The 14,000-nt window shown below is 44.0% G+C and overlaps 1 protein-coding gene across 1 annotated transcript in view; it reads right to left on the minus strand.

The window, feature by feature from the left end:
* Positions 1–11,966, minus strand: part of CFAP263 (cilia and flagella associated protein 263) — a 39,972-nt gene extending 28,006 nt beyond the window's left edge. Inside the window, exons 1-4 of the mRNA XM_082369051.1 lie at positions 7,381–11,966; positions 5,074–7,240; positions 2,785–2,911; positions 1,642–1,803 (exon numbers count right to left, since the gene is read on the minus strand). Coding sequence (XP_082225177.1) covers positions 1,642–1,803; positions 2,785–2,911; positions 5,074–5,174 — 390 coding nt within the window. The 5' untranslated portion in view covers positions 5,175–7,240; positions 7,381–11,966. The remainder of the gene's footprint in view (positions 1–1,641; positions 1,804–2,784; positions 2,912–5,073; positions 7,241–7,380) is intronic.
* Between the last annotated feature and the right edge of the window lie 2,034 nt (positions 11,967–14,000).

The following is a 14,000-nucleotide window of genomic DNA, read 5'->3' on the forward strand; positions in this document are numbered from 1 at the left end:
AACTCTAGGAGAAAAATACAAGAGCCAAATACAAGTCTTAGGTGGTAAGACTGTGGATGTTTTCAAATGTTCCCCTTTTAGCTTACCTGTATGTTTAAATTTTGCTACAACAGAGACTGTCTTTAAATAAGAAAACACAAACACACATACGTTATTTTAAAGAACGAAGTGAGTAGCTGCAGAGCAAATCATCCTTGTTCAGGCTTTTTCACTGGGCACCAAGGAGCAAAAGCAGCTTCCTTCTCCGGCCGGCGTGTGGCCCCAGCCTCCTCCCTCCCCATCATCTTCACAGGCCAGAACATGCATCCGCCTTAAATGCCGCTTCCTACGCATCGCTCTTCTGCTCAGTTATCCTCACTGGGGTCCTGATTTCTAAGACAAGAAGGAGAAGCCCCTCTGCTTGGCTTTCAAGGTCTCACAGCCCTACTCGACCTGATTTCCTACCATAGCCCCCAAAGCGCCCTCTTCTCTAATCACACCAGCCTCCTCAAGGTCCTGACTTGCCATGTTCATTCCTACCGCCACTTCCTTGTTCATGTCATTCACCTTACCTAGGGTGCCCTTGTCTTCCTATTCCTTAAACAAATGCCACCATTCTTCAAGGCCACGCCAAGTCCTATGTCCAGCCCCACCTCCTCAACACAGTCTTCTTTGACCACTCTAGCCCACACCGTGATGTTTAATCACACAGTCTCGCATGTCAGGACAAAGCTACCACATCCTGACCTCCTTTAACATGTTAGAATTCAACGATGCATGTTTGGGAAGAGAAAGAAGGAGAGAGGGAAAGGGCAGGAGGGAGGGAGAGAGGGAGAGAGGGAAAGGATAGGTTTATGCAGTACAGATGATTCTATCAATGGAGACATGAGTCCACTGATCCATCTCTTTCAAGGAAATGAGTGTGATTCTGTGTGTGCCTCCATTTAGAAATGGAAAAATTTAGAAATAGAACAGAAATATCTATTTTTCATACAACACGGCTATCAAATGCAAGCCAACAACTTCATCCCATGGGCAACCAAGTTAACAGCGATGTTTCTTCTCTGGAGGAAAACTGATTGCAGTGGTCTCCAACAAGACATGAACCATGGTCATGGACGCTGCATATGGAGGGTGACAAGGGATTTTTCACCCAACTCACTGACTTAAACCTCCAGCCCCTTGTATTAGTAAGGAATTATTATAAATTTTTAAGGGCATTTATGGTTATTATGGTTATGGGTTTTTTTTTAAAGAATCCATATCTTAGAGACATATATTGAAATATTTACAGATAAATGATATGTTTAAGATTCACTTCATAATAGCCCAGTGGCCTATTACGAGGGGGAAGTTGGTAGGGATATGGAGGGAACAAGAGTGGCCATGCATTGATGACTGTTACGTGTGGGTGTTGAATACATAAGGGTTCGCTGTGCTAGCTTCTCTACATTTGTGTATTTTGAAATTTTTCATCTTAAAGAGTTTAAAATTTGATATCTCCTCAAGCAGGTGGTAAGTTCCTTAAAGGTAGGTCCTCAATTTGTCTTATCCTACTTGTGTTTCTCTCAAAGCACCAACATTTATATGAACATATTACAGGTACTTCTTGCTGAGGCGGAAACGGGGAGCCCAGGGAGGACAGCCTACAGGAAGGTATACCTCGTGATGCTGCAGGTCCCTCTCGGCGTTTGCCCTTATGTGCCTTATTTCACTCTTCGTGTCGTCCAGCTCTTTTTGCACAAGCTTGAATTTTTGGTCCACGCTGAGGCCTGTTACACGTTCTAGACTTATGCGGGATTTGGATCTACGCCTGCCTCGTAACTGTAACACAAGAATAACAAAGCCATTGTCAAATAGGAATTGGCAATAAAGCAGCCTAAGGTGGGCATCAAAACGACCACTCAGGCCTGCTAGAAAACGCTCTGAATGACATCCAGAGAGAACCAATTCAACGTGAAAGGATTCTGGATATTAGGCCTGAGGTGATGTTCATTTCACAAGTCAACCTAAGTCACCGTGCCAAATACTTCAAAGGCCTATGCTTGACAATGAACTGAAAATAAATGAGGGAAAGTGTCTTGAGGGTGGGAAAACCGTGAACCTGCTATAGACTAGCACTCAAGTCAGTGTCAGGGAAAGCCTGGAGCTCAGTGCTGCCCAAACTGAACACAGAAGAGAAATTGCATCAGGGGCCACGGTGTTCAGCAAAAACCAAAAAGACAAGAATTTTGGATTTCCTAGGCATTGAAGCCAAGGTCAAAAGCAGGTGGCCCAGGGAATGTGTGGACCTGAAGATGACATTGTTTGGCCCTCAAAAAAATAGACCTATACACAGTTTTAAATTTAAAAGAAATTAATTACCCACATTTGTAAATCAGAGGCTTCTACCAAAATAATCCAGATTTCCAGCTTCTCTTGAAAAATCAGCTGCTCTGGCAATACCAGGTTGTCTGGCTGGCCCTTTTAGATGAGGGAGGAACTCTCCAGTGCCCACACCAGGCCCATCTTCACTCCTGTATGTGGCTGGGCAGGCCTTGTACACGTTTGGGTCCCCAAAATGAAGGGAGTTATTTCAAATTAACTAAGATATTCTGTGAGAGTCAATCCACTGTGAGTTGAACCTGGTTCCCCTCATACTCATTTGAAAGAGAAACCTTGGAGGGGAAGGAAGAATCAAAAGTAGAACAGTGAGAAAGTCATATGCCACTTGGCCAAGAGGGAACACCAAAAATGGATAACAAACACCACTTGCATCTAAAGGGACAAACAGAATAAAAGAATTCTTAGATCTCTCTTGCGTACCTGTGCAATTTCTGCTCCTGATATTTTCATTTCTGATAATCGTGGAGGTCGCTGGTCCCTGGGCTCCAATTTATTGTAATATTTTTCAAACATCTCTGTCTCAGTTTTGAGAGCAGAGTTTCCGTAGCTGCAAGACAGAGGGTGCCTAAGTAAGTTCCACCAATAGGAGTTTAAACCCCAAATAACTAGTATTTAACACTTACTAGCTTTGTATGACCTTCTGCAAGATAATTAACCTCTTGGTGCCTCACTTTCCTCATCTGTAAAATGGGAATAATAACAGCACCTATCATTGAGAGTTGTGATAAGAAATGCAAAGACTTTGGGACAGTGTCTGGCACACAGTAAATGCAATTTAAGTATTCTATATATTTTTGAAATACATCTAAGGAGCCACAAAATTCAGAGCACTGGGATTACAGGCATACCTTAGGGATATTCCAGGTTCAGTTCCAGACCACCTCAACAAAGCAAATATTGCAATAAAGTGAGTCATATAAAGTTTTTGGTTTTCCAGTGCATATAAAGTTATGTTTATATTATACTGTAGTTTACTAAGTGTGCAATAGCATTATGTCTAAAAAAAATACATACCTTACTTTAAAAATACTTTATTGCTAAAAAAATGCTAACCATCATCTGAGCCTTCAGTGAGTCATAATCCTTTTGCAATAGTAACATCAAAAATCACTGATCACACATCACCATAGCAAATATAATAATAATGAAAAAGTTTGAAATATTGCAAGAATTACCAAAATGTGACAGAGACACGAAGTGAGCAAATGCTGTTGGAAAAAGTGGCATCAATAGACTTGCTCAATGCAGGGATGCCACAAACCTTCATTTTGTAAAAAACACAGTATCTGCAAAGTGCAGTAAAGCAAAATGCAATAAAATGAGACATGCCTATATATTTTAAATTGCTACAAGTTTCTTCTTCAAGTATCTTCTAACCCATTTGTGAGTTTCCTTCTGAATTACTACTGAATTCTTGAAATTACACACATCCACAATCTTCAGAGGTTTTTCCTTTGGTTTATATTTCTCAGCTCTTTCATTTCCAGCACGCAGTGGATGAAGTATCCACTAGAAGTCTATTATAAATGGTGGAAAAGCTTTGAATAGATGGTTTTAAAACAACTAGAGATAATAAACCTAGCTTATTCTGTATATGCCAAGATTATGACCCTTTTAACTTACATAACATACATGTATGTTCTATATGAGTGTGTATAATACACACATAAGTATGTAAATGTATATATGAGAGAGAACAGCTCTGATATTTGCATACATTATTGAGCTGAATATCTGTTTATTGAGCTGAAAATCCTGTTTGGCTGAATTTTAAGATTAGTGGGAAAGGCTCAACAGAAAAGCCCAATATATCAAAGCATCTTTCTTTTTCAGCATATGACATGTTCCCAGTGTAGGCTGGGGAGTTACACCTGAGTCTTAATCTTAGCACTACCACTGACTAGCTGTGTGACTGTAGGAAAGTGACTTAACTTTTGGGTCTGTTTCCTCACCAACTTTCTAGGGTTATGTGCCATTCTATAAGGTCATATATGCAAAATACTTGGCACATAATAAGCACTCAAAAGACTGTAGCTATTTTAGCAATAATACCTCAATTCTGACCTAAACTATTTAAAAATATATTGAAGTAACACCTATTCAGCTGCCAGGCCAGGATATTCTGTATGAGACCAGTAAGTTGTACAATTAACCTCAACTACATCATGGAATCTTGACATCCAATTTACTTGCTATAGTAGATATTAAAACAGACTGCTAAAAATACAGAATATTGAGCTAGTCCTTCTTTGCTGTCCACCTCCATGCTTATACTCAGGTTCAGATATAAGCTGCTTCATACTAAAAACATCTCAATAGCCTCCTTTCTATCTGCTGCCACATTAATTTTAGCATAGAATCTTAGCATTGGAAAGGGGCTTAGAGGTCACCTGGTCCAAGCTGCCGCCGCACAGTAGAGGAGCGGCTAAGCACACAGTGTGGCACCAGACAGACCCACCAGGCTGAAGCTCTGGCTTCACCAATTACCCTCTGGGCTTCGCACCACCTTCTTTTTTTGGCTCCATCAGTGGCTTGTTAGCGCCATGGCAGTGGAAACACGGGAATAAAGAGCAAAGGTAAGCGCCTTCCCCACTTTGGGGGTCTCAGTTTCCTCAGTGTTCAAGGCGGACTTGGAGCATTCCGTGCTGGACCAAGCTCCGAGCCCACACGCTGAGGAGGGACCGCCCCCAGAAGCCGGCAGGCTGGTACCTGAGCTCTTCCACCAGCCCACACAGCTGGATAACAGGCAGCTCGCTCTCATCCTGGGCTTGCGCCTCGCTGGCAGAAGTCTCAGAGTCCTCGTCCGTCATCACTGCCGAAGCTACCCTTGTCAAAGCCCCTTGTCAATGCCGAGTGTGGCCGAGAGCGCCGTGGGGCTAGCGGCCACGCGTCACTCCGGCTGCGACCTAGCAGTGCGTTGCCACGGCGACCTGACGCGTGCGTGGAGGGGCGGGGCTTCGGAGGCCCCGCCCAGCGCTCCCGCCCAGCGCCGCGCTGACCAGAGCGAGTTTACTGGCCTTGGCTACACGCGTAAGTGCATTCACCGTTCACTTTTTCAACAATAATTCTTAAAATGATGATAATAACAGCTACTGTTTGCTCAGCACTTACTATGCCCTTGGCACCGTGTTAAGCATGGTTTATGAAAATCCTTGCAGCAACCTTGTAATAGTATCTATTCTTCTCTTTTTCCAAACTGGGAAACTAAGACCCAGAAAGTTCATTCGATTTGTCAGAGTGTCTTGCTTCTTGCACCTCACTGTGAGGCCTCTACTCTGTTCGACACCTGGCACTTCATTATACTCACTGCAGTTTCTCTCGGATACTAATAACCTGTATTCCTGGAAGGAAAAAACTTGGCTGATTATTAAATGGGTATAAATTAAAGAGACATTTCTAAATAGTGATAATGTATTATGTCCTGAGTATCCTGGGGTACTGTATGGAGCAGACCATTTCCGGCCCTCAAGGGGCTTCTAGTTAAATGAGGAGATGGCCCCTAAACCAGCTGTTGCAACCTGGAGTGATGATGGTGGCAAGCGTTGTGCCTCACACCGTTTTATAGTCATCAACTCATTTAATTCTCAAAACAGTCTTATGAAACTGGTACTATTGTCTTCCTCTTACAGATCAGGAAACTGAGGAATATAGTAGCTTAGATGAGTGGCCACCCAGGAATGGAGTCACCCTCCAGCTAAACTCGAGTCCATGCTGTTGACTCCTACACCCATGTGCCTCCAGACAAGGATCTGCCAGGCAGCAGGGTTGCTGTCTGTCTGCTCCCAACAGGATGGAAGAGGACAGAGGGCAGGACGGGCAGACTTCTTTGAGGGATGGTGGGCCTGGATGCGGTTAGAAAGCAAGCTGTGATAAAATGCTTAGAATGAGGGTCGGCCACTCCCTGACCCCCACCACCCCGCAAGAGACATGTGTTAGCATCAACACATAGTCACTGAAGTCCAAAGAAGGACTTCTGTTTTGCTGCTTAGGATGCACAATTTTAGGGCCAGAGTGGACTTACTAGAGAGGATAGCAGAGAGACTGAGCCCTGCCACCACCTTCTCTCTGCTGGTAGGCCTCTTGGGATGGGCTCAGGGAGCAATGCTTAATATGCTCATATACCATGTGGTACAAATGGGTGCCAGCCCCAAGAGGGCTCAAAGCAAGAAAGGGCTCTGCAGCAGGTCCGGCTATGGTGCCAATAGCCCTGTCAGTTGGGCTATGTGATACAGCAGGCCTTATGGTGTTGGAGGTATTAGTGGTGGGAAAAGCGTGAAGCTTAAAGCAAGATCCAGTAGGAGAATAACAGTGCAGGACCTGGGATTTTGGAACAAGACCGACCATGCAATCCACGGCAGGAATTTTCACACCTTCTGAGAAACAGCTCCTGGCCTGTTACTAGACCCTGGTAGAGACAGAATACTTGACTATGTATCCAGTCATGCCCACCATGAGCTGGGTTCTGTTGGAACCACCAAGTCATAAAGTTGGACAGGCCCAGGGAGGTAGTGCCAGGTATCTAAAAGAAGTGGGGGAAAGGGTGCCTTAGAGGTGGGAGAGCGAGGAGCACAGAGTGTTTTAGTGGCCCAGAGTTCCAGCCCTGACTTGGCTACTGGCCGCTTGACTTCGATAAGTCACTCAATGCTTTTGCCCCTCCATTTCTACCTCTGTGAAATGAGGATGACACATTTTAAGTGACTGCCCTGTGCATCTTGCAAGCTTCCTCTCGGGCTCAAGTGGGATGGAGTAAGAGAAAGAAGGAGTTTGGAAAGTAGGATGCCAAGATGGGAAACCCAGCACCTCCTCCATCTTTAAGACCCACTGCCCGGGTTTCCCATCAGTCCATAGTAGATTTTGATGAGAAAAACTGACTCAGCTTGCAAATGGTAAATAATAATGATAATGATCATTGCCATTGTTATTTCTTAATATATTTATTACCCATTAGGTAATATTAGTATTGCTTAATAAAAACACAACAATTACTCTTTCAGTTACTGTTTATTGAGCGTTCACTAAGGGCTGGACGCCGTGCTAAGCACGTTCGACATATTCCCTCATTGCCTCAGCATGACCCCGTGCCCCCTGCAGTGGAAGCGAGGAGCCCAAACACTGGACCACCAGGGAATTCCCAAGAGAAGGGAAATTAAATAAAGCAGCTATCATGATTATAAAGCAACAAGAGAATGCTTTGAAAAATGAAAAAAATGAAAACTAGCCACTGGACCGCCAAGGAAGTCCCCCAAGTACCTTTTTAACTCCCATTTTACTCATGCGGAGACTGAGGTTCAGAGATGTTTAGCAACTTTCCAAAGGTCACGTAGCTCTTCTGGGTGGGGCTGAAATTTAAACCCAGGTTCATCCCACTTTGCTCAGTCCTCTCATCATTTTTGCCCCATTAGAGCAGTGGTTCTCAACAAGGGGTAGCGAGGGGACTATTTTGCTCCCTCAACCAGGCGACATTCTGCAATGTCAGGAGACATTTTTGTTTGTTATAACTGAGAAGGGTACTCTTGACTTCTAGAGGGTAGAAGCCAGAGACAGTGCTTGTATGCAATATTAGTTTCCCAAGGCTGCCATAACAAAACACCACAAACAAATGGCTTAAGACAACAGAAATTTGTTGTCTCACAATTTTGGAGGCTAGAAGTCAAAAATCAAGGTGCTGGCAAGGCTACACTCCCTCCGAAGGCTCTAGGGAAGAATTCTTCCTATCTTCTGATGGCTCCCAGCAATCCTTGGCATTCCTTGCCCTGTAGCTCTATCACGCCAATCTCCTTCTCCATCTTCACATGGCCTTCTTCCCTGGGTCTTGTGTGGCCTGTCCTCTTTCTATAAGGACACTAGTCATTAGATTCAGGGTCAACCCTAAATCCAAGATGATTTCATCTCAAGATCCTTAACTATTTACATCTGCGAAGATCCTTATTTCAAACAAGGTCACATTCTGAGGTTCCAGATGGACATGAATTTTCAGGGATGCTTTTCAACCCACTACATTGTTAAACACCCTTCAAGGCACAGGACAATTTCCCACAACAAATATTTATATCAAAATATCAATAGTGGTGAGGTTGGGAAACCCTGCTTCAGAGGGAGGCATCTCTTCTCTGGGAAGCAAGGAGAATGTGTCTCTGCTAATCCAGACAGCTACAAACAAAAAGGGTCTCAGAGCGGCTTAAAGTCCAGAGGCCACCCTCACCTTCCATTTTTCTGGGACCACTTCTTCTGACAGCCTCCAGTATCTCCATGTGGATGCTGCCCCCTGCCTGGCATTTTTGTAGCACTCTGCATTTTGACTTAAGAATCACATGATCAGATCCACCCAAAGTATAAGCTTCAACCATAAATGAAAAGTGTCTGGCCTCTTCTTCCCCCAAAAGAAAGATGCTCAAAAAGCAAACAAAGGAACTCGGGCTCACAGGCAAGCGATATTTGCACGTTATGGGAAAGGGACCAGCCCTTCAAGGTGGACCATCATCCGATGACTGCCAGAGCACTTTCCTCCATTCTTTCAACAAATATTTGTCAGGCACCTACTATGAGCTTGGCCCTGGGGATGCAACAGCAAGCAGCAAGGCTGGTGTGTCTGATCACGTGGAGCTGCCAGTCTGATGTAAACAATTACAGTCCAGTGGGGGAGTGCTATAACAGGGAAGTACAAGGTGCCCAGGTTGCAAGGGGTCATGGAACGCTTCCTGGAACAAGTGAGGCCTAATCTGAGATTTGAAGACTGAGTAGGATTCAAATCCAGGTGAGTCAGACTCATAAGTCCAAACTCAAGCACAACTTTAGCCCCTAAGTGAAGACCAAAAGAAGAGTAGTTTTGGGAGAATCGAAAGCTTGTGCAAAGGCCCAAAGAGGAGAGCGAGCACCTTTGGGGAATTGAAGGATGGTCATCTATGCTTCACCCCTTTAGAAGAAAGCAGGGGAGATCGTTACTAACATCCACCTTCTGGTTTTCCTGCAGAAAATCAGAATCAGAGGTGTGCAGTTAAGGGCTAGGGGCCATAGTCAACATCACTTGTGTCTCCTGCTTCCTCTGGATAATAGAGGAGCAAAGGGGTTAAGATCCTGGGCTCTGGGGCCAACACAACCTGAGTTCCAATCTTGCCCCAACCAGTTACTAGTTGTGTGGCTTGGAGCCGGTCAGCTCACTGAGTCTCGTTCCTCATAACCATAGTGCTTCCCCCTAGAGGTGTGTGTGTGTGTGCGCGTGCGCAACTGATGGGGCCATGAGACCACTCCTGTAAGAGCTTAGCACGTGGCTTGGCACCCAAAAAGACCCCAGGCCTCGGGCTTGTTTCTTTCTCATCTTTGGCTGTGAACCCAGGCCCAGCATCCTCCTGCATCCAGTTTCCAGGGAAGCTCTCTGGACTGAGATGAGGGATGCAGGAAGTGGGATAAGTAAACAGGCCCTCTCTTAGGGTATTCTTTTTTTTTTTAAGGTAAACATAATTAAAGAATAACATAGAAAAATGTGTGCAAATCATAAATGTATAGCTTAACAAAATTTCAAAGACTGAGTACACTCATGTAACCAGCACATGGCTGAAGAAACAGAACATTACCCAGAAGGCCCCTCCCAAATACTCCTTTACTGTCACCATCACCACCAAGGGCGACCACGACTCTGACCTCTGAAGCAGACATTAGTATTGCTTGTTTTTCTATTTAGACAAATGGAATCATGCAGCACATACTCCTTTGTGTCTGGCTTCCTTCCCTTGCCATCCTGTTGACAAGTCATCCACGTTGATGTGGGTAGTTATAGATCATTCATTACCGTGGCTGTACAGTATTCCATTGTGTTTATCCATTTCACTGTTGATGAGCTTTTGGGGAGTTTCCAGTATGAGGCTATTGTAATAAGCAACACTACAAACATTCCAGTAAATGTCTTCTGGTGAACATATGTACACATTTATGTTAGGTACACGCTTAGGAGTGCAATTGCTAGGTCATAGTGTGTTCAACATTAGTAAATATTACCAGTTTTCCAGAGTGATTATACCAGGTGTTCACTTTTTAAAACAATCAGTGACATAGGGCACTGTGCCTTCCTGCCCCAATGGCCAATCATTTGTTCACACATGTTTATGAAGCCTGGGTCTGTGCCAGGCACTGGATGAGCTATTGGAATGCCAAGGTGGAAAGGCCATGGGCTAGTCTTAGCCCCTGTGCCCTGAGATCTATTCCTTCCCCTTCTTCATCTGTGTGGGGAGGGGGGCGGTAGGGGGCTGGCAATGAGCCTTTCAGGCTGCACCCCCCAGGCTCCTGGGTCAGCTGGAGGGCACTGGCTGGAGCTCAGGGGGCAGGTGAAAGGAAGAAGCTTGTGGCACCGGGGGAGGGCATGGGGGTGGGAGGATGGAGTTCTCCTCTCTCTCTGCCTTGGGCAACACCTCTGGTTGTGGCCACATCTTTTCCATGGCTCCCAGAGGACAGGCCAGTCATGGTTACAGCTTCTGCAGGTGACCCTGGCCCCGGGCTCCAGTGACATCATCTGCCCCCTTGCCCCTCCAGCTGAGGGGTGGCAGTAACTTTCTCAATGGCTCTTTGGCTTCCCCACTCTTCTACCACATGTGTATCTAATTCTCTGCAATCAGGCCCTCTTCAGATGCTTGGAGTGGTTTCTGTTTTTCTGATTGGATCCTGACTGATCCTGACAGGGACCTCCAGGGCCAGTGGGGAGATCTCCAGGCAAAAGGACAAGTCTCATTCACCCAGACCTGTACTGACGGTGACAGATGAGACCTCTTGTGGGTTGGGGGGGGTTCTGTTAGACATATGCTAACTTGCCTGGGGAGTCACCACGAGGACTACTGCCAAATAAAGGCAGTTGCTTCTCCCAGACCAAGTAGCGATGTTGGGAGGCCTATCTCAGTGTCCTGCTGGCCGAGCCCGCTCCCTCCAAGGCATCCGTCTGTCTGGTTCTCTGGAGCAGAGATCCGCAGGTTGGTCCTCAACGTGAGTTGCCTGCAGTGGCTGTTTATCTTTGTGGAGAGTAGCCCAGAGTGGAGAATAGCATCTTTGGTGATCTCAGTGCCTCATGCACAGTAGGTAATAATAACAATTCACACCTGAGCATTTACTGTGTGTAGGAACTGTTCTGAGCACTTGACGTGTCTTAACTCGATAAACGTGTTACTATGATCCCATTTTACAGATGAGGAAACTGAGGAGTGGGGAGCTAAAGTAGCTGGTACTCAATTGATGTTTGTTGATGACAATAGCATCAATAATTTGTGTATCAGAGTGCTTAAAAACACTGGCTTTGGAATTCAAAATACAGTGCTTTGAATCTGGATCCTGCCCCTTGCTAGTGTGTGACCTTCCTCAGTTTCCTTCTCTGTAAACTGAAGGTAATGATGCCCACCTGGCCAGGGTCCTGAGAGGATTAAATAATGGGTGAATATCAGTGGTAGTAGAACTTGCAAAATTTACATGTATATATAAAATGTAAAATTGTACTTTACTGCATGTATATTACATCTCAATTTTTTTGATCATGTACTTCTTTATTTATGATTAGTAATGGCCTGAAAATAAATTATAACCTTCAGATTTAACAAACCAACAATTATTTTATTTAATAAAATAATATTTTTGATGAATTTGCCTATGTTATCCCAGACACTAGCCTCAAATCATGTTACCCATTTGGGGATCACATTAAGAATCCCACTCTATGAGGTATATTTTTAACACTGCACTATTTTTAATTTTTAATTTTGAAATTATTTCAGTTGCAAAATATAATAAAAAATTGTCATACAACTTTTACCCAGAGTTTCCACATTCCCCAAATATTAACTTTTTACTACATTTTCTTTACCATTCTCCCTCTCTCTCTTCATATATATATATATGACAAAGTAGATGTTCATCTATATTTTCCTTACCCAAAGATTTCTTTTTCTTGAAACATTTGAGAGTGGTTGCAGACCTGATGTGCCCCTTCATCCCTAAATATTTCAGTGTGTGTTTCCTAAAAGCAAGGACATTATCTTATAAGATAATGTTAATCAAGACATTAACATTGATTTCATATTGTTATCTAATATATAGATCTTATTTAAATTTTGTCAATTTTCTCACTAATGTTTTATTTATTTATTTATTTATGTTTGGCTGCGTTGGGTCTTCGTTGCTGTGCGCGGGCTTTCTCTAGTTGCGGCAAGTGGGGGCTACTCTTCGATGCGGTGCGAGGTCTTCTCATTGCAGTGGCTTCTCTTGTTGCAGAGCACGGGCTCTACGTGCACGGGCTTCAGTAGTTGTAGCACTCAGGCTCAGTAATTGTGGCTCACGGGCCCTAGAGTGCAGCCTCAGTAGTTGTGGCGCATGGGCTTAGTTGCTCTGCGGCATGTGGGATCTTCCTGGACCAGGGCTCGAACCCGTGTCCCCTGCATTGGCAGGCAGATTCTTAACCACTGCGCCACCAGGTAATTTCTTTTGTAGTAAAATAAATACATGAATTCTTCTGGTCCACAACTGCATTTAGTGGTAATGTGCCTTCAGTTTCCTTTGATCTGGAACAGTTCCTTAGTGTTTGTGTTTGGGACCTCGACATTTGTAAAACAGTCAAGGCCAGTTGTTTTGAACTGTGCTCCTCAATTTGGGCTTGTCTGCTGTTTCCCCATGATTAGATTCAGGTTCTATATCTTGGGCAGGAAAACCACAGAAATGGTATGTCATTCTCAGTGCAACGTGCCCGGAGGCGTTTGATATCATGTGATTTTAACTTTGATCACTTGGTTAAGGTGGTGCCTGCCAGGTTTCTCTGCTGTAAGGTTACTGGTTTTCTCTTTGCCCTTAATAAGTATCTTGTGGAGAGATACTTTAAGTCTGTAAATATTCAGTTTCTCATCATACTCTCACCCACCATCACTGGTGATTCTTGCTTGAATAAATTATTATGGTGACAGCTGCCAAATGGTGATTTTTCTAATTTCAGGATTCCTTTTACATTTATTAGTCGAGATTCTACTTTGTTTATATCTGTATGAACTCATGAATTCTTAGTTTATTCTATGATTTGTAATCCCTTACTATCATTATTTAATTTAATGCTCAAATTATCCCAAATTTGGCCAGTGGGAGCCCCTTCAAGCTGGTTCCTTTATCCTTTTGACGTGTCCCCACCATTTTCTGTGTGTGCTTGCTTAGTTTCTGGAAAACTAGATGTTCATCTACATTTCCCTTACCCAAATATAGAATTAGCCATTTCTCCAAACAGCCCTAGTTTCCTTTAGAAGAGAATTTATCCTTCAGTTTTTCAAAGGAGGCAGGAGAAGAACAAGGAAAAGGAGGAGGAGGGGAAATGCCCAAAAAGTGGGGGATAGGGGCTTGCACATATTGTAGTATGTGTTTAAGTGTTTACATTTAACAAATCAATAGATTTTCAAAAAAAGATAATGATACAAATATAATTGTACTCCACATAAGATGGTTGCACCAAAAGTCTACATTTGAGGCCCTTCCTGAATATGGGTCCAAATCTGCTCCCCAGCGCACTCCCTTATAGCCCTCTACTGTGGTGCTAAAATGAGAAGAAAAGGGAATTCCACAGTGCGATGATGAATCTCAGAGAGCTCAGCTCTGGCTTCTCTGAACCCTGACCTTGACCCCCACCCTCA

This window comes from Balaenoptera borealis, assembly GCF_965194805.1.
Source record: "Balaenoptera borealis genome assembly, chromosome: 19".
Taxonomy (NCBI): domain Eukaryota; kingdom Metazoa; phylum Chordata; class Mammalia; order Artiodactyla; family Balaenopteridae; genus Balaenoptera; species Balaenoptera borealis.